A 19,564-nucleotide genomic window follows, 5' to 3' on the forward strand; every position below is an offset into this window, starting at 1 on the left:
TGTAAATGTTTTATCACTCCAATTAATTTCACGAAAGCTTCGAGTGGCAGAACACGTGGAAACGATCAACTACCCAAGTCTACATTTTAAGAGTTGTGCCCTGGGAACATAAAAATAATAGGAAGTGGGTTGGTTGCCCTGTAGGTGGCGTAAAGACATGATAAAGAATATTATATTTTCAATAGTTAAATCTGTATCATAATAATTATGTATTGCAGTCTGTCACGTAAACGAAACGCACATAACAGTTTTGTAATATTTCAGGACACTCTAATAAATAGACATGGCGACTGGCTTTCACATTCATATCTGTTCACAATTTATTATGTGGTGCATTACAGTTTCAGCAAAAAGCTTAAAGAACACCATTCCGTTCAAATGATAGCTCAAAGAGCTTGGCAGGGAAGCAACCATGTCCATGCGGCGAAGAAAAACAGGATGCAAACCACAGACTCTGGGAATGTCCGAGAATGTGCTCCGAGAGGGAAGAGATGCTCAAATCGGCCCAACCAGCTGTTGGGCCTATCGGGCCGTCCAACCTGGTCGCCACAAAGGCCAATTATCTTGCTTTTAGAAAATTTGCGGCGTCTTACTGCGGGCGTGAAAATCCCTTCACATAATTTTTGGTACCCGTACGATTAGCATCGTTTTTTGTTATATATATTTTTAATTAATTTTCTTTTCGTTAATTCTCTGTGCCTTTTCTCGACCCCGGCACTTCGCAAAAGAGTAAAATCAGTAAACTCAGTCAAAGCTCACTTGAGAGCGTGGCGACTTCAGACTTGGGTAACTGCTCCTGAGATATTCCCAGTCATAAAAAAATGATGTTTCACATCCAAACGTAGGGTCATGTGATACGCCCAATTAAGACCGGGTGTGGTGCGGGGTGGGGCCATTAACTTCAATGTTGAAATGATATTTTGCCATATGTGAATCGGTTTTTAACTTTCGTCCAATTTGACTTCGTACAATTAACCATAGAATAATTATATGAGTCGCTTTTCTCAGCAGAATACAAATTTAATATATTGTAAAATGTAACGTGTCACGTGTCACGTAGCATCTGGACGGGGGTAGGGGTGGGGATGTTTTACGTGTACTGTATTATTTCCTGTGCTCACTGCAGCCTGCAGAATGCACGGTTGGCCTGCACTGGGCGCATCGTTAATTCGGCGTTACGCTATTTTACGTTATGCGATGCCCTCCCGTCGGCGCCACGACGTGCGCCTTCGACCGAGCAATAAAAGTAGCATCGCCGAACTAACTGCCTTATAAATACATACACGACATACCAAGAAAACTAAATTATAAGTTATAAGCAATGCCCTTATAGTAGAATTATTGAATCAAAGTAGCATTATGTAGAATGGCACCAATCTTTTATAAAATTACGGTACTTCTGTGGTGGCTATTCGCATGCTCGCCTTTCATTCTCTTGAAGTCGTAGGTCACGTCTGCTTTTAAAGGATTTTTCCCTGTTCTCACTTCGTATAGTTTCCAATCCAGATATTCTAGAAAATTTGAATTTTTATGCACTCGTCAATTGCATGGACCCATGACCTATTTTGGGTGAAAGCTGTTTCCTCATGTCAGACTCACCAGGCACCAATAGCGAGGGCTGTGCCCTAGAAATATAGACATTTTTAGCGATACATCATGATATATTCTGTTTTTAAAATTCTTTTTTATTGTTTAATTTGTATTTTTTATTAATTTTTTTTGTTGTTTCTTATTTTATTTCTTTTCTATATAAATATATACCTAAATAAAATCCACGGTAGCCGCGCGGCTTAAGCGTTGGACTATAACGCCGTGGGTCCCAGGTTCGAATCCTGGGTCTGGCAAGACACATATTGTTTTTCAATTTGTGTGTGAGTCAGGGTATGGACCTAATAGGTTGAGCAAGTGGCTGACATCCATTTCCCGTAAAAACAAAATCCGTTAATACAAACCTCTAATCTGTGGATGCCCATATGATCCTATTAAGATCGGACATGGTCGGAAAAAAAATAAAAAATAAAACACAGTTCTTGACGGTTTACACTTTTGGCAGAAATAGCCGATTATACTAGATTATGTGTTAGGTTAGGTTTTCATTTTTGAATTCATGAATTTTGCCAGAATCAGCTGTGAAAAATGAATTAATGTTCATATTGAATCTAATAAAATTGGAGACCGTATAGTATACAGTCATCTCTTTCCGATAAGAAAGCTCACGGCGAACTGTGCCACGGTGACATGTTTTACGTACAACTAATAATTGTAACCCGCAAGGAGAGGCATTAATCCAGCAGTGGATCAAGAGTAGATGAGACGATTATTCATATTATGTATATTAAAAATCGAGGTCGGGTAAAAACGACACTATAAAAGAACTAAGTATATTATCCGTATGTAAGTCACCTGCGCTAGGAAATAAATATCAGCGTAGAAGGTCGCTTGACTTGGGTCGTGTTTCAGCAATCCATTCATGCAGATAAAATAAATCACCTCGTCGACGATGTGCATGCGCACCACGACATGGCTTGGACTTGCTCGCGGGATAACTCTTGGCGTTCAATTACACTGCGGAATATTTCTGCAGATCTACAAGATACTATATATTTTTTACCATTTCGTCAATCTAGCAATATGTATTAGTAAGACATCCAATCCCGGGATATCGGACACAATAAATTATTATTATGTGTACAACATATTGTTAGTGAAGAGTCTGTACCTGCACATGTCACAGGGGGGAATCGCTGCATGCTCATGTTTAATAAATTTAATAACCATTTTTTGTCGTCATACGCAATCGTAAGAACATCAGAAAAATAATAAATTCGTTCATTTAAAACCAGTTAAGCCAAACACACATTGAGGTGCATGTCGCGGACTATCACGTGAACTCACGGCGATAAAAATGACTATGGTTTAGTCATTTTGCAGAATATTTTGAATGTGCACCATCTCGTAAATTCACTGAATAATGACACTGATGAAGAGTGCCTACTATAATGTATTAGTAATTTGAATTATTATTCATGATAATAATTTCAATTAATTTTAACAATTTCTACGTGCGCGTACGTTAAAATACATGCGGCGTGACATTCATAGATAATAGAACACAGCCTGCAGACCATAGATAATAGACAACATTCTCATAGAAAATAGGTACATAGTGCGAACTGCTAAAAACAAAAAAGAACGTCAGTTTGAAATTGACACGTTTGACGTGACAGACAAAAAGTGTTGGCATGTGGAATATGATAAGAACGTTCAATAATTATTGTCGTTCATTGAATCATGCAGGTGCCAATGTAGTGAAAATCAACGTAAAGTGCGCTCGTTCTTGTTTTAATGATTACGGCAGATTTTGCCAACTGACAATGATAATTTAAAGGTTGAAAATGTGCTACGGGATGGGAGCATCAGTCTGATAAGATTTTGAACACCAAGAACAGCGACATTACACACTTTTTTCCCCGTAGCGGCAGCCCTTAACATGCACCTATAAGTGGGTGTGCCTTTAGACCGCACTGGCGTTCTGGCACGCGAACGGCGTTTAACCGCCAGTGCCACGGACAGTGCCACAAGCAGGCACTTGTTTCTACTTCGAATTTTATGAATTTTATCTTTTTTTTGAAATAAATATAAAAAAACTGTTTTACTTTCACATTATTATCTATATTACAATATTATTTACTCCGTTAAACCCATGCATTACCAAGATTGAACGTACACAACGCACCGTGAGTGTAAAACCAAGGTAACTGCAAAATACATATTTTGGATATATTAGGGTTTGAAGTCTTCGTTTTGTTAGGAGAAAGAGTTTCTAAAAAAAACCATAATGTTATTTGGTTTATATCTACATTATATTGCATGTTCTTTCAGTTACTTCACTTTTACGTTATCAAGTTCACGACTTTTGCAGTTGTTTTGCATTTATTCTCGAAATTGAAAAAATTGCAGATGCCTTGGTTTTACACTCACGGTGCGACAATATTAGCAATAAATGTCTTAAATAGTATTTAATTTTACTAGATATTTTTGACTTTATCAATGCTATTTGTATCAATAAAAAAATATTACCTATCAAAAAAACGCCAGTCCCGGGATTGTCAAATTGTAATCCCGAAATCCCGGGATCAAAACTTTGGCTCGGGATTGGATTCCCTAGTGGTCTGAGACCATACCGGCAATTTTTCAGATGTTACGGTTTAATTTGTTTTTAATTAAAACTTTACGTCGTATTTTTTTTTACCGAGAATTGGTTATATAAACAAAACGTGCCACGTGTTTCAGTCTATTATGTAAAATGTTTTTTATTATTTGAATAATGCCTGTTTATTAAATGAAAGGTGAGAGCAAAAATAGTCATGTAACATTATGAGCGAAGGTACTACATTATATCATTATGTTTCGCCTGATTTATCTGTCTGTAACGCAACGTGACAAACCACAACGTACACACATATAGCCACATCGAATATATAAAACGCATTGAGCGCATCGATAATAATGATGACAGTTGGCATTGCCACCTGGTATTTTTTTCTAATTTTATCAGAATAATATAATTTCTTTAATGGTATTTACTACCAATAATTGTTGGTGGAAAGACATTATATTACTTAAAATAAAACACAGTAACATAGTAACTTATATAACAAATTAATAGAATAAAATAGGTACAAATTTTATCAATTCCATATTAAGGCTATACCTCAGTTGAGGCATGGTCTGAAAAGATCGTGGCTAGGCGATGCGCGGATTGCGGGTCGCGGGTGCAAATGACGCATGCCGACAGAAATATAATTTGTCATATAAATCCAACATGCGTCCATTTAATGTTCTGTTTATTGTTATATTAGTAACAATATTAATATATTCATTGACATGTTTTCTTTTTAAAGTGTAACGTTTTTAGTCATCTTTACACGATTTAAGAATTAATACCCCCGTCGCCATCAAGAAACAAAATGACGTATTGACACCTCGACATTCGCTCTAAGACTGCCAGCGAGTCCAAAATTTCGTCACGCCTATAGTTGAAAATTATTTGCCGTTTCACTGAAGTATCGCCTTAAGTGAATGATCACAATAAAAAATATAACAAACAAATTACCTTATCAGTTGATCACTAATAGTAATAAGTAATAACTCAATAAGTGTAAAATCGTCCATTCTGGGAACAATGATAATTGATAACGTATTGGGAATTTAATAGCGTTAACTAATGAGATATAATAATATGATATATCTATGATGGCGAAAGGCGAAACCCGGGTCGCAAAAAACAACTCAAATGGAATAGCACAAAACTTAAATCCATTAGAATTTAAATTCCATCAAGTACCTTCGGTAGATAGTATTAATATTAATGATAAATATAATGAACGAGGCTATTTATTATTATCGAATCAAAGCGTAGTTAGTACCTACCGATATTCAGTTACTATATTTTATATTGTGTAGTAAAGGGGATGCTGTTATGACGTATAACGAGTTAGTAGGCAGTAATAAATCACGAGGTAAACTGCTGAAAGTTTATTCCAAAATGAATACGGTTTTCATGATATTAAAATTTTAGCGAAATTAACTGCGGCCGTAAAATATGGGCCGCAGAATTTAGTTTATCGAGAGCAAATTACCTGCCAACAGGTGTGCACTAAATATCACTATTGTGCGCGCCGTAATATTATAATTAATGCTTATTATAGACTATGAAAATAATTAATACTGATTTATGAATATTATATTTGATACGATGCGAATAGAAACTATATAAAAGGATGCTCGCCTTTTGTAGGGCGATGAAACGAAAAATCTACCTTTCAATAGAATTTCGACTACACTTAATACGTACAATGCAGTTGCCCTACCTGTGTAGCAGTGGCGTAGGATGACTTTTGGAAAGAGGTAGGCTGTGGAGATCTGAGAAAAAGAGCACACTTGCCAGGTATAGGCCGTATATTGTAGCTTAACCACTGGGAAATGCCAATAGAAATGGCGTATTTCAAAAAAATAGTACTTATCTTATTTTACTTACCAGAATTAAGAAGATAATACGATATGAGGTACTACTAATTAATAGGTACACACTAATGACAACGACACACTAATTCAATGAAACTTCAAAAACTCACTGACGACATAAAATTGAGCGATGAGTTTAAATTACGTATAATGCCATTAAACGCCATAGTATTTTTATTTCAATTATCTAATTATTAATTATATTAGTTAAAGTGCAGTCATCGTGGTTTTAGGCTCTGCGATAGGGGCCTATCATATTTCATACAATTCGATACTCACAAATAATTAATAAATAATCCGACATTTATTTACGTCAAGACAGATGGCGCGCTGTGGCATATTTTTTTTAAACCGTTGCTTTTGTAATCAGTATAATACAGTCCTACATACTATACGACATCTGTCGTTGGAAAATTAAATTATAGATTACAAAATAATCAAGTGATTATATTATAAATACATCGAAATGCAATTGAAAAATATTTTTGTTAAGAGGTAGGCTTAAAATAATCGCCTAGTATGGAGTCTTCGCTACTGCTATGTAGTCTTATGTACATTCACGTGTACTTATTGAATATGATGGAAGCCTGACGATACCTCTTTGCAGGATTGTCAGGTACATAATTCAATCAAGACAAACCCATGGATTAACAATATATAAGTAAAACACGGATAGCTAATGTAAAATCACTGCGCGGCACACGTTTATTTTCGACACATTAATTAGCGGTACGTTTATACATAGTTAGAAATAGTTCGATAAAAATAACTAAAATAAATAGTTGAAATGTGGCACACTGGTATTTAATATGGTGATCGAAGGTACTACTTGAGAGAAAGGTAAAATCACTGGTGGTGCTGTTGGAAGCAGGCTGTGGTGGGAGCTTGTGATTTCTCGTCTATTTTTTTTCGAGATCCGAGAATTAAAGTAAATTAAAGTTTTCTCGTGAATTCGAGATTGGATTATAAATTTCTTGAGAATTCTCAACAATCTCGAGAAATCAATATTATAATGAAATTACCTAACCGATTTATCTTTATTTTTAAGCCGTTTCGACCAAAAAAAAAACCGGGAAATTTAGGAAATTCGGTACTGTTCGGTTATACCGGAGGCAGCGGAAAACGCATTTTGAAGATAGCCGATAAACTGGATTATTTGTTAGGTTAACCTAACCAAACCTAACCTAACCTAACCTAACCTAACCTAACCCAACCTAACCGAACCTAAACTAACCCAAACTAACAAATAATCCAGTTTATCGGCTATTTTCAAAATGCGTTTTCCGCTGCCTCCGGTATAACCGAACAGTACCGGAAATTCTATTCACAATCAAAAAGTCAAGAGGTTTTTAGCATCTCACTTTATTTTAGTAGATGTAATTGTTTTGCAGTTTTTTTGTGTTATTCAAAATAGGTATAAAGCTCATATGAAAAAAACTTTTAATGCTCAATAGTTTTAGAGGTATGACTGTTTTGAATGCACTATTGACTATATAATACATTTATCCAATAAAAAATTGTTTTTTTTTTAAATTCTGTAAAATATAATAATTTTAAACTAATTGAATTTTAGCGCAGGTACATTGACAAAGTTTGAATGAAATTTTGTCATAAACTAATATCGAATAACTTGAAATGATACGGAAAGGTATTTCAGCGTAATTGTTATTAGAAACTATAACGTTTCTACCGGATGAAACCCTCTCTAAGCTTTAAACTAGTAAAACGGTTATGCTCGAAATATAATATACATGTCAGGTGTACATTACTTATTACATCAGACCTTCTCGTCTCCACTTTCCATTAAACTCAAAGATACCCGGCGCGAGTGGAAGATCGCGGTCGGCTGAGATATCGCCGCGCTCCCGAGCCGAGGGTCCGGCCCCTAAGCCTGGCAAGGGTCGGACTCGCGTAATGGGCGATGGGCCGCCCCGGGGACGATTTACAGCTGGAGATCGGAAGCGCCCCGAGGTGCTGTAACGGCGGAAACTTTGCCTTAAGGCCCTCGGCTTTAAGCTTAGAGAACGGTTCTTGTAATAATAATTATTCCGACACAATATTGTGGGGGTTGCATATGAAATTTGGTAAACATTATTATTAGATGTGTGAGTACGCGATGATACTTAGTTTAATAGTAAAATGGATTGACATTTTATGCTACATCGTTTGGTAGCGATTCAGAAAATCGCATAATATTCAGTAAGCGTCTAATTTAAGGTTGTTAACATACATAACTCAAAAACACCTCAGATATATATCTATCTTCGACAATGTCCGATCCTAACAGGATCATATGGGCCACCACAGAGTGGAGGTTTTGTATTAACAGATTTTATTTTTACGAGAAATGGATGACAGCCACTTGCTCAACCTATTAGGTCCATGCTCTGACTCATACACAAATTGAAAAACAATATGAGTACTTTGCAGACCCAGAATTCGAACCTGGGACCCTCGACTCAATAATAGGCCGGCGTTTAAGCCACGCGGCCATCGTGGGTGTTGATATATCTATACCCATTAGAAAAAATCTTATTTGAAAAAATAGGATGCTCGACGGGATTAGAACCCGTATAAATATATGAAGACGTGCGATCTTTAAAATAAAACATCTATTTCCCTTAACAAGTTCAAGTTCGAATGGTCATTGTGGATATTCGATCACGACCTACAGGAAATACGGTTCATCTTCAGGCTCAGTGTCAGCCCAGTCTATCCGTTACTCCAAAGTCCACGCACCCCTTTCTCTGTGGTCACAATTACGCATTCCATACAGTCCACAAGTATTTGTGAAATCATTGCGACAATTACGGGTAACCGTGAAAACAAAAATTGGACTCACCGAGGCAGCGGAAGGGTTTGACCCAGCGGGCAGCCTTGCACTTGGCGGGATTGCTGGCTCCTAGCCTGCACCAGCCGCCCACTTTTAGGTAATGTGATGCCTCTACGATGTTCGTGATGTCTCGCGTTGGGTACACCTGAAAAGAAGGAAAAAATAAGCATTACATTTATAAATTTTAGACATTTTATCGCATTGCTGCGGTAAGTGAAAAAAATGTACGGCTGAGATGGCTGTAAAATATGAATTGCGCGTCGTACTTGACAGACACATTGATATAAATGATTTGAAGAATGATACTTTCTAGTGGTGCGTTCAACTGATTAAGTGTGTCGCCATCTCACATATATCCAACAAACATTTAAAACTAACCTAGTAAAACTGGACTATACGTAATAATTTAATAAATAGATTCCACAAAAATGAATGATTTTTTTTCCCCTTTGGCTGTTCTATTTTGTCAGTGTTCTGTTTTGTCACCATTCTGTTTTGTCATGTTCTGTTTTGTCCGGTTACCGAATTAATATTCCTGTCATGGAAATATCTAGCGATGATATAAATGTCAATAATTAAGCAAGAACTATCATACACCACCCACTACGTCTCACACACACTGAAGTATACGCTAACCAACCCTTAGGAGGCTGCTCATGAGATATGCGTGCGGCGGCCTTATCCAAGACGTAAGGCGCATCAGTTGATGGTGGAGAGAGCAGAAGAAACGCCTTTACTTTCGGCTGTATTATATATTATATACGATATTATCCGTGGCTCAATCCGACTGACTTTCTCTTAGGTATGCTTACATACGGTAGCTTAAAGCTTAGAAGGGAACTTTATTTAGCTTCATTTTTTCCCCCGATTTATATGCGGCGTAAATGGAAACGCTGCCATTCTTAGGGGCATTGGCTTGTGTGAATCGAGGGCATCCGTTGTTTGTTCTCTCAAGGTGCAGAACATTAGTGATACCAATTGGGAGGGCAATAACCATGTTTAATGAAATCGCTTCAAATATTGATATATTCCACTTACGCGAGGGTGAATTTATCAAATCACTTCGGATATTGACATATTCCACTTACGTGAGGATGAGTATAAGTGGGTTTTGTTTTATAAATTCTTAAAATAGGGTCTGCTTAGCTCGTTCGGTACTTCCTTGTATCTAATTTGTACACTTTTCTACTCTTTAATGCTGATTTATTTCTTTTTATGAAGTTATACTTATTTTGGCGTTCGGTAGAGTGAAATAAATTGAGACTTACGAAAGTGCGCGACAGTATGAAGTTAGCTGTGAGTCATTCAGCTGTATAAAAACGCAAGCCTGATAGTAGAATTGTTCCGTTGCCTAGGCAACGAATTTATTATTGTCGCAATGCCTTACGTAAATAAACGATTAAACGTCAGAGTGACAGTTGTTACTTTAAAAATAAAAACAACGAGAAATAATTTTATAATTTAGCAATATAAGTTAAGTGTATAGAAATAAACCAACTGCACTCCAATAAGCTCATGAAATATATTGAGTGTGTAATTTAACAACATAATTAAGAGCTAGTCAATCGAAGAATCTAGGTTAGAACAAGTTTTCATTTTGTTTTGTTACGCCAAAGAAGTATAACTTCTAACGCGCGTACATAAGTACACACACCGATTATTTTAAATAATAGATGATACTGTTGTATTAATATTTCTTTACTTCTGTTGTGAGCGTCTTAAATTAATAATTTGTAATGTTCACTGTATTATGCAAAAATAAATAAAATTTGAATTATATTTGACCCTATCAAGGGCTGATGTTTCTGTGATTGTCTCACTGATACTATTACATACCTAACATACTATCGTCACAAATTTGGGCTAACCCTAACGAATCTGGTTACATGTAAGTTGTACGTATGCATTTCGGGACACTTATTCGTGCGCCGCAGTACGTGAAACATGAGTTCGTAGAACATTTTATCAAATGACGAGTTCTTCGTTGAACATTTCACCGTGGAATACATTTGTAGGTATCTTATAAAATGCGGCGATAGTTTGCAAATAGTACTGTTCCAATTATATTAGCCCTAACCCAACCTAGTAAAGACATCTCATAAAATTCGTCACATGTTGTAGCATACGTACAAATATACTCCACGGTGAAATGTTCAACGAAGAACTCGTCATTTGATTAAATGTTACACGAACTCATGTTTCACGTACTGCGGCGCACGAATAAGTGTCCTGCGGTGAATTGTTTATGTACAAATTTCCGGATACGAACGAGTCTCTGGATAAGGTGTGTTGTGTAGCGAAAAACGAAATTGAAGTGAAAAATAAGGAAGATTTTTATTGCGATCACAAGACGAAATAAATACTTTTATTTATATTTTCTTTTTTTTCCGACATAGCGTTGAAAGCTAATCTAAAGTTAGCAATAGAGTGCGTGGAGCAGATTCTCATTTTGTTTTTAATTAAAGTTTTAATTGGCATACGCCAGGGGTTGTCAATCATCGATCGCTCGCGAAGGACGGGCGGAATTTATTTCATATTATTCGCGAAAGTTAAACAATGGAGTTGATTTTAATTAAACACTCTTTAACGGAAAAACATAGAGATTGATTCGTTCATTGTTGATCATATTCATTTACAGCAATATTATTATGTACCTACCATTGGCGAAGACTGCTTAGTTATAATCTTTGTATAGTAAATAAAATGAATTTTCCGACTCGTTTTCTTCTGGGTATGCTATCAATGCGATCCTTGTCCACCCGAAGAGTGATTGCTCTTTTAAATCATTTCTTTTTACTTCTTCGTTGGTTCAATTTTACAATCTGTATATACTGGCATATATTAATTTTCATGTTCCCACCAATATTACTCGTAACTCTATGGTCTTCACGATACCCAGTCGCAACGTAAGAATTGATAGCACAATAAAGGTTGATTTATTTTTTATTAACTATATCATGTTTGTGGACGTATTAAATAGGTTAAATTTATAATTGTATTTATCATTTTACTCTAATATCTACATAAGCGCATATTTTCTTTTCTACCTTTTTATTATATTGGTTGCTATTTGTAATTAAGTCATTTTTATAATTTGTATTTATTATCTATTATGGCGCATTGGCCAATCGCTGTAATCCCACAATACTCTTTTTCTAAATACATAAATATACGATTTTGAAAAACTTTCATACACAGCTAAATTGTTATTTAACGAATAATTCACAAGATTTGAGAATGTAAAATTCTTTATTGAACACGCATAATTTAGTTTTTCTAATGAAGTGGCTAAATTTTTAAAGCAAGCTCAGTGCATCAGTTGTACGACTGCTAGTAATTAATTTCGTCATAATTAGGTGGGATGCCAGTGACTCAATTAGTAAAACACATTCACCGACCGAAATCCGACTCAGTCTTGGGTACTCTCTCCCAGGTCATTCCCAGGCAAAATTAAAATAGATGCTTCACATCGCCACTGTAGGGTCCCGTGATATGCTCGATTAAGACCGAATGTGGTGAGGAGCGGGTTTTGGTTTGGAGGGAGTAACTTCAATACCTTTTTAATTACATTGCTTGTCATGTTGTGAAGGTTTTAAACCTAAACTTTGATAAGTTCAAAACAAGACAGGTAAAGAAAATTCTTTCGATACCCAAGTCATAATTTTTATTATATTATTTATTAATAAATTGCAGCAAATTTATATTTGAATTAATTTCGGGTATGTTTAAATGTATATCGCAACACATGTTAATTAGAGCAGGTAAACATGCTCTGCGCAGAGTATGGGTAAAAACTCCATTCATTTTAGTAAACAAAATTAATTGAATGAAAATATTAAGTAAGTAACATCTTTGGCGAAGGTATGTACTAATTCAAACGTTCTACATGGGTAACTATTAACACAATAGTTATATATCATAGAGTTGTATTCCTATAATATCAGAATAATTATTCCTGCAGGCTTACAATAAAATAACATTCAATAAAACAGCGTTGACATAGTGTCCGCTCTCAGCGAGGCAAAATAATTTTAGTTGACGCAAAAATACGCACAATAAAAAAAGAGCACGGGGATTCCCTCCGGGCAATATTTACACATTATAAATATTATTTTAATGTTAAATAAATGTGTTTTAATGAAACAAAAAACATAAATTTCAGTTAATCATGATTTTCGTAATATATACGTAATGTCGCCCCATTTTTATGACTTTATTTTATTTCAAGTAAGTATAGGTAGGTATATAGATACTAAATTTAATATGCTGAATTAAACATATTACAATAAAACTTTAATTTACACGGAGTATTCATTTTAATGCTACCAGAGTGCTCAGGAGAAAGAGGGAAAAACGTGTTCCAATGTGACTATGACTAGGTATGTAATAAATATATCATTGAACACACCGTCTCAATGATAGCTGAAGAAAAATAAGTATACAATACTGTTTAGTATATTTAACATCATAGATATTTAAGAAAAAGCCTTCTTCCATTTGAATTAAGAATATGAATGTGATGTTGCATGGCAGATTCATTTGTCAGAAGCATATACCTAATTATAGTTTTTTTTATACTAATAACTAAGATTACATATTGACCGATTGACTGCTGACTCGATAATTACTTTTTAATTACCACATTTAAAAAGCATGTTAATTATATCGAATGGCCACCTTAATCGTTACGCGCCGGGCGCGTCTTTAGCGTCCAATGTATTAAAGTATACAAGTAAATTGCCTTTTTCATTCATAAACGAAACATTACGAAGTTATTATCAATTATAGTTACCCATTCAGTACTTGTAATGAATAATCATTAATAAAAAACGAAGATTTTTGCCGGTAGATACGAGCCGGCAATCTACGTGCTTCCTCGACAAACTTGGTCCCATTGTTTCGCATTTAGACAAACAATATATAAATCCATAAGTAAGCATCCAAAACAAGGACATAGACACCAGGTCGCCATTTGTATTAATTCACAAACAATGTATTCGATGCTGCCAATACAGAAAATTATTTTTTCTACAGTTATTCTATAATTAAGTACTTCGTCTAAAAAATATATACCACTAAGCTGGATTTACAGAATATCTCAAATGCGCAAAACCATCATCAAAATACGTTAAAAAATGCAGTAGTATTCATATATACCGATATAACATGAAATGAAAATGGCTTATCCAAGTAGTTCCTCATAACATACGCGAAAGAAGGTATGGAAGCAAGCAGCGAGCAGAAAATATCACCAGCGACATATCTCAGTGCTTTCTGGATAGGTAGCCGCGACGAAAGCTTCGGAGGAATACTTGAAAGCTCATCCTGTCAGTCGCAGAACCGGTAGACTAGATACAACGAGAGCTTTCACTGAGTGGCTAAAGCTACATGCATGAAAGGCGACCTATGGGCTTTTTAATTTGGGATATATCATAATAATATTATTAATAACTGTATTATCAACTTTCCGCGTTGCACAAAATTGAAAAATAAAGAAATATAGAATATTACAATGATCAAATCAATAATTCGTTGAATGTTCAAGTAGCACATCTCTATAAATTGTCTATATCGTCACCGTTCAGGCAAAAGTCACCAACCCTAAAAACATAGTTTTGAGATATCGCAATTTGAAAGTTTGAAAATGCTGGAAAAATCAGATTTTAATGTTTTTAAGGTTTTATCTACATTAAATTATTTTCGCATGTCTTCTTAATAATTTCTTTAAGGTAATTTTACTTTTTGATGCTAGTTAAAACATCTGGAAGGTTTTGAAGGAGGCAAGGTAGCTCAATTATGGTTTGGTGACTTTTGCTTGTTAATAATCTGAACAATGTTAGCCAAAAGAAGGATCAGTAAAACTCACCATCCATAGTATAGTGACTTTTGCTTGTATATTTATAACGAAGGATTAATTTTTTTTGTATAGTCAATAATGTCTATTCACCTATAATGACTTTTGCTTGTTAAGATTTTATCGAAAGTCATTTAGTGAAAAACAAATAATTCGGATTTAAGCAAAATTTTACTAACTAATGTACTGTGGTGAGTTTTGCATCTTAAAGAACATAATTTTACGCTTCGGGTGACATACTCAACTCAAAACAGCCATTTTCAGGGTTGGTGACTTTTGCCTGAACGGTGACGATATGTACTTTACACCAGTGAACAAGCCAATAAAAAAGCGAATGGTATTATTATATAATTATATTACCTAGTGAAATATAATTTGTTATATTATAATTGAGCCCTATTTCGATAAATCTTTTTCAATGACTAGTCATACGTTTGTCTAGATAGTACTAATCAAAAATCAAAAGTTAATCTCGATAACAGATTACAGCATGTATCTATGACATGTCATTTGAACTGACGCGTCTTGTTTAACGCTATTTTTTCGGAGTGGCTCAATTATATTTCGTATTTTTATTTGTACTTCAACTACAATATAATTCATAATGTATGGTACCATATTATGGTACTGTAGTGAGCCAGTGGAAAAGGGTGGAAGTAGGCTATTAAATCCAACATAAATAGTCCACAATAAACTTTGTCAGCCATGCGTATTTATTATTATTCTATCTATGAAATATCAAAAGTTATGTATGATTTAATTGTATAATTTTAGATATTTTATAGATACACGAGTATTTTTTGACTATTATCTATTATGACTTGGTTTTCGCAGGGTTAAATTGAGTTATAAAAACTAACCAACAGCATCTGTAAACTGTAGTCTTATTTCAATGAAAACAAATACGTATGACTGACAAAGCTTAGTGTGCACTATTTATGGCGCATCTTAACAGCCTACCTCCACCCATCGACAATGGTGCACTGTTAAACTATATAATATGTGTTTTGATCTAAAAATATAATACAGTATGGGTTACTTATTCTCGATATTCTGTGCAATAGGTTACAAATAATTTGTTTCACTACCCATATTTTTCAGTATCAATTTACTGAATAATTTCACGTATAGATAGAAAGACACACCGCCTCTATATCAGTAGCTTTACGTGTTCAAATCTTATGGATGGATCAAATGGGTATGATTTAAAAAAATATATGTAATTTGCAATTCAAAAAATGGGATAAATGAATGAGTAAGGTTGCAATTACTCGCTGCCCCACATTGCTGATGAAGCGCGATTGTGATCGTTGGCCTGAAACCATCAGTGTTAGTTGGCATCCTGCTTCTGGCAAAATTCATGGGATATTTTGATGTTTGCAATTAAGAACATGTATCCAATTGGTTGAGCGAATAGGTAACCTCTATTGCATTGGAAAAGTTTATTTTTAATGCAAGTATACTTTGGTAGACAATTTATCATGGTTGAATTATAGTACACGTTAATACAATTAATTTTGCAATAATACACACCCTGATAAATATTTTGTGTATCATTTATTTAGAAAGCTCTCTTCTCTTGTATATCTTATATGATACAAAGAAAGCTCCAGCCAACTACCTGGCCTCTTACACAACAGCTGTTCCGAGCTTTCCACTTTGTTTTCAGCTGTTATAGTCATCTCAGACTGCCAGGACGTACCTGTATAAAGTAACATATGACGATGCACATGTATTATGTCGTACGAACGCAATACTTCTTATAAAAAATATAAGACAAACATATCATATGAGACAGTTTAAGCCACAATTCTAAATGAGAATTGCATTCTTAAACGATGGTTGATAAAATAATACTACACAACGAATAAATCATTCTGTGCTTTTTAAATTCATATGTCAAATCTCTGTAAAGAAATAGCACCGTGCATTTAAAATATGACAAATAATGCATTCTAGTATCCATATCGACTGTTTTTTTAAAACAATTTTACATAATATATTTACGTATACGATTAACATATTAATTTTTAATTAACTATTTCTTTTATTCAACGAATAATTCACAAGATTTAAGAATGTACCATTCTAATTATTGAACATACATAATTTTGAAAAACACTTCTGAAGAGACCTACGAGATTCAAGAGAGTAAAAAGTAAGAATGCCTTGTAGAAAGGCAGTCGGCAAATAATCATTTGACGAATTATCGAAAGGAAAATATGTCTTAAAATAAAGACATCGAAGACGCGACGCGTTCTAAAATAAGCTTATAGGAAACCTTATAAAGACACTAGATACAGAATTTACTCATTCATCTCTGAGAATTGTCAGTGAGACAGAATTAATGCGTTTTCGGTTACATTTGAAATTGTATCAATTATAATAATGGCACTATATCTGGGCAACACTGTGTTTATGAGGTCTCTATACATCAATATTAGAAATTTCTGATAAATAAATTAATAATATTAATTCCGATTATAATAGCAGAATTTAAATTCCATAATATTAAAGACAATTAAATCAGTCAGTCGATTGTGTGTTGTCAGGGTTGCCACACGCGGATTTTGCACTCGGAGCTTCTGTAAGTCGCTTCAAGGGGCGAGCCAAGTAGCAAAGGCACTACACGCTAGTCAAGTGGACGGAAATAGTACCTAAGGCTTCAAGTCGGAAGGCAGCATACAGGAGACACTGATAACACGCGAAAAGAAGATTTTGTTCCTTAAATAATTTATCATTGTACCCAGGGTGCAGAATTAGGACAGGTGGATTATAAACAAAGATGGATTATTTGATTATTATTGAGTGTACAACATACTCTAATATAAATAACCCAATATAATAAAATGTGGAATTTCTGATGTATAAATGAACGGTGAAAATAATTATGTGAGATTAAACGATATACGAGATATATAGAGGCATTTATCGGTTGCCAATTAATGTTAGAAATTTTAATTATTATTTTGAAGCAATAAATATAGTTGTATCGGCTACGCCACTGTTATGAAGAAATGTGAAAGCGGATATTTCCATAATACACCTTCTCATTCTATCATGACTATCAGCTGAGCATGGACATTTTTGATACTTAATCTTTAAAATTATTTATTGGAGACTGTTCCGAAGATGGGTTTACAGCCCAGAACAGCAGTCAACATAAATAGGTGATAAACTATTATTGAACCTGCTAAACTATGCGAGAAGCTCCTGAAAATGAATATCCGTATTACTATTGAAGCATAATACGTCTGTTTACATAATGAAAAATTGTTATCGTAGTCTTATTTCAATGAAAATTAATACGCGTGACTGACAAAGTTTAGTGTGCACCATATTATGTGGCGGATATTAACAGCCTGCCTCCACCCTTCGTCACTGGAGTTTGTATTAACGAACCTGAACATAATGAATAAGTAATAATAAAAAACTAATTATTATTTCCCACGACACGAAACTGATTTAAAAAAGACTATTATCTATTATGGCATGGTTGTCGCAGGGCTTAATTGAATTTTAATAACTTACCAACATCATTTGTAAATCGTAGTTTTATTTTAATGAAAATTAATACGCGTGACTGACAAAGTTTAGTGTGCACCATATTATGTGGTGGATATTAACAGCCTGCTTCCACCCTTCGTCACTGGAGTTTGTATTAACGAACCTTAACATAATGAATAAGTAATAATAAAAAACTAATTATTATTTCCCACGACACGAATCTGATTTAAAAAAGGGTTATACAGTTTAATTTTCCCTTTGTCACCCTCACTTAGTCCACTTGCAATATCCATGCGTGTCCACTCATGCAGGAGCGAGGATGCCAGATAATAATACCATAATCTAGCGCACGGGCCACGGGGTAATCCGGGGCAATTGTGCGAGCGTAATCTGAAACTCGAGCCTTAAAACCTGAAAAGTAATTACTTTCAAGAGGAGCTGCGGGCAAGACCGCGCTCACAAAGGGCCTTTTAATAAATTAACATTTTCCGAGGGCGCGCCGCGGCAGGCCATCTGGTGTCTAATTTTTACACCGAATTCCGCTCCGAATTACGTTCAACCAGGTTTACCTTATCTACGAAGGTGCGATACAATACTACCCAGACATGCACTGGTGTATTTTCAGGAATTAGTTTCATTATACAAGTTAAATAGGTCACTGACCCTAAATTTTTCAAGTGGGCGTCCACCGACGGAGTGGTATTTAATACTCGGGCGGTTTGCATTCATTGCATTGCATCAATACTAAAAAGAGATTTGATTACATATTATAAAATCTGTGATATAAAGAAAAATATTTATAAATTCATGCACGAGATGGTGACAAGTTAGTTGAATGAAATAATGTTTTTTTTTCTAGTAAGGTTTATTAAAAATTGTTAACAAGTTCAAGTAAACGTTATAACTAAAATATTTGGCGAGAGCCGGGCGTCGGTTAGTAATTAAGGTAATTAATATTCCTTGATTTAATACACAAAAAACCGATGGTCGATAATAACGCAATTTGATCAGCATTTCGTGTAGGACCTACTAGTTTAAATTGTCGTAATTAGATAGGAGGCTCGTAGCATAATTGGTTAATTCACAGATTGGCGCGACACCAATTGTTATACGGGTTCAGGTATATATTATCTGAGGTGTTTTCAAGTAATGTATGTTCAATATATGGAATGTTACATTCTCAAAATATTTTAATTATTCATTGAATAAAAGATATGGTTTATTATTATAATACTACCGATAGCCCGCATGGAATACGGTAAAAAATATATACAAAATGAAAAATAGACTGCTTCAATTCATTTTTTCTCAGATCAATGAGATCAACGGTGGGGTGTAGGCAG

General features: G+C 34.8%; 1 protein-coding gene across 1 annotated transcript in view; it reads right to left on the reverse strand.

Moving 5' to 3' along the window:
* Appl (amyloid-beta-like protein) overlaps window positions 1-19,564 on the reverse strand; it is a 680,402-nt gene that overhangs the window by 145,614 nt on the left and 515,224 nt on the right. Inside the window, exon 3 of the mRNA XM_085949210.1 lies at window positions 8,870-9,005. Within this exon, the coding sequence (XP_085805336.1) occupies window positions 8,870-9,005 (136 nt within the window). The remainder of the gene's footprint in view (window positions 1-8,869; window positions 9,006-19,564) is intronic.

This window comes from Rhyacophila brunnea, unplaced genomic scaffold (assembly GCF_057557595.1).
Source record: "Rhyacophila brunnea isolate RB1 unplaced genomic scaffold, BYU_Rbru_1.0 scaffold_21, whole genome shotgun sequence".
Classification (NCBI taxonomy): domain Eukaryota; kingdom Metazoa; phylum Arthropoda; class Insecta; order Trichoptera; family Rhyacophilidae; genus Rhyacophila; species Rhyacophila brunnea.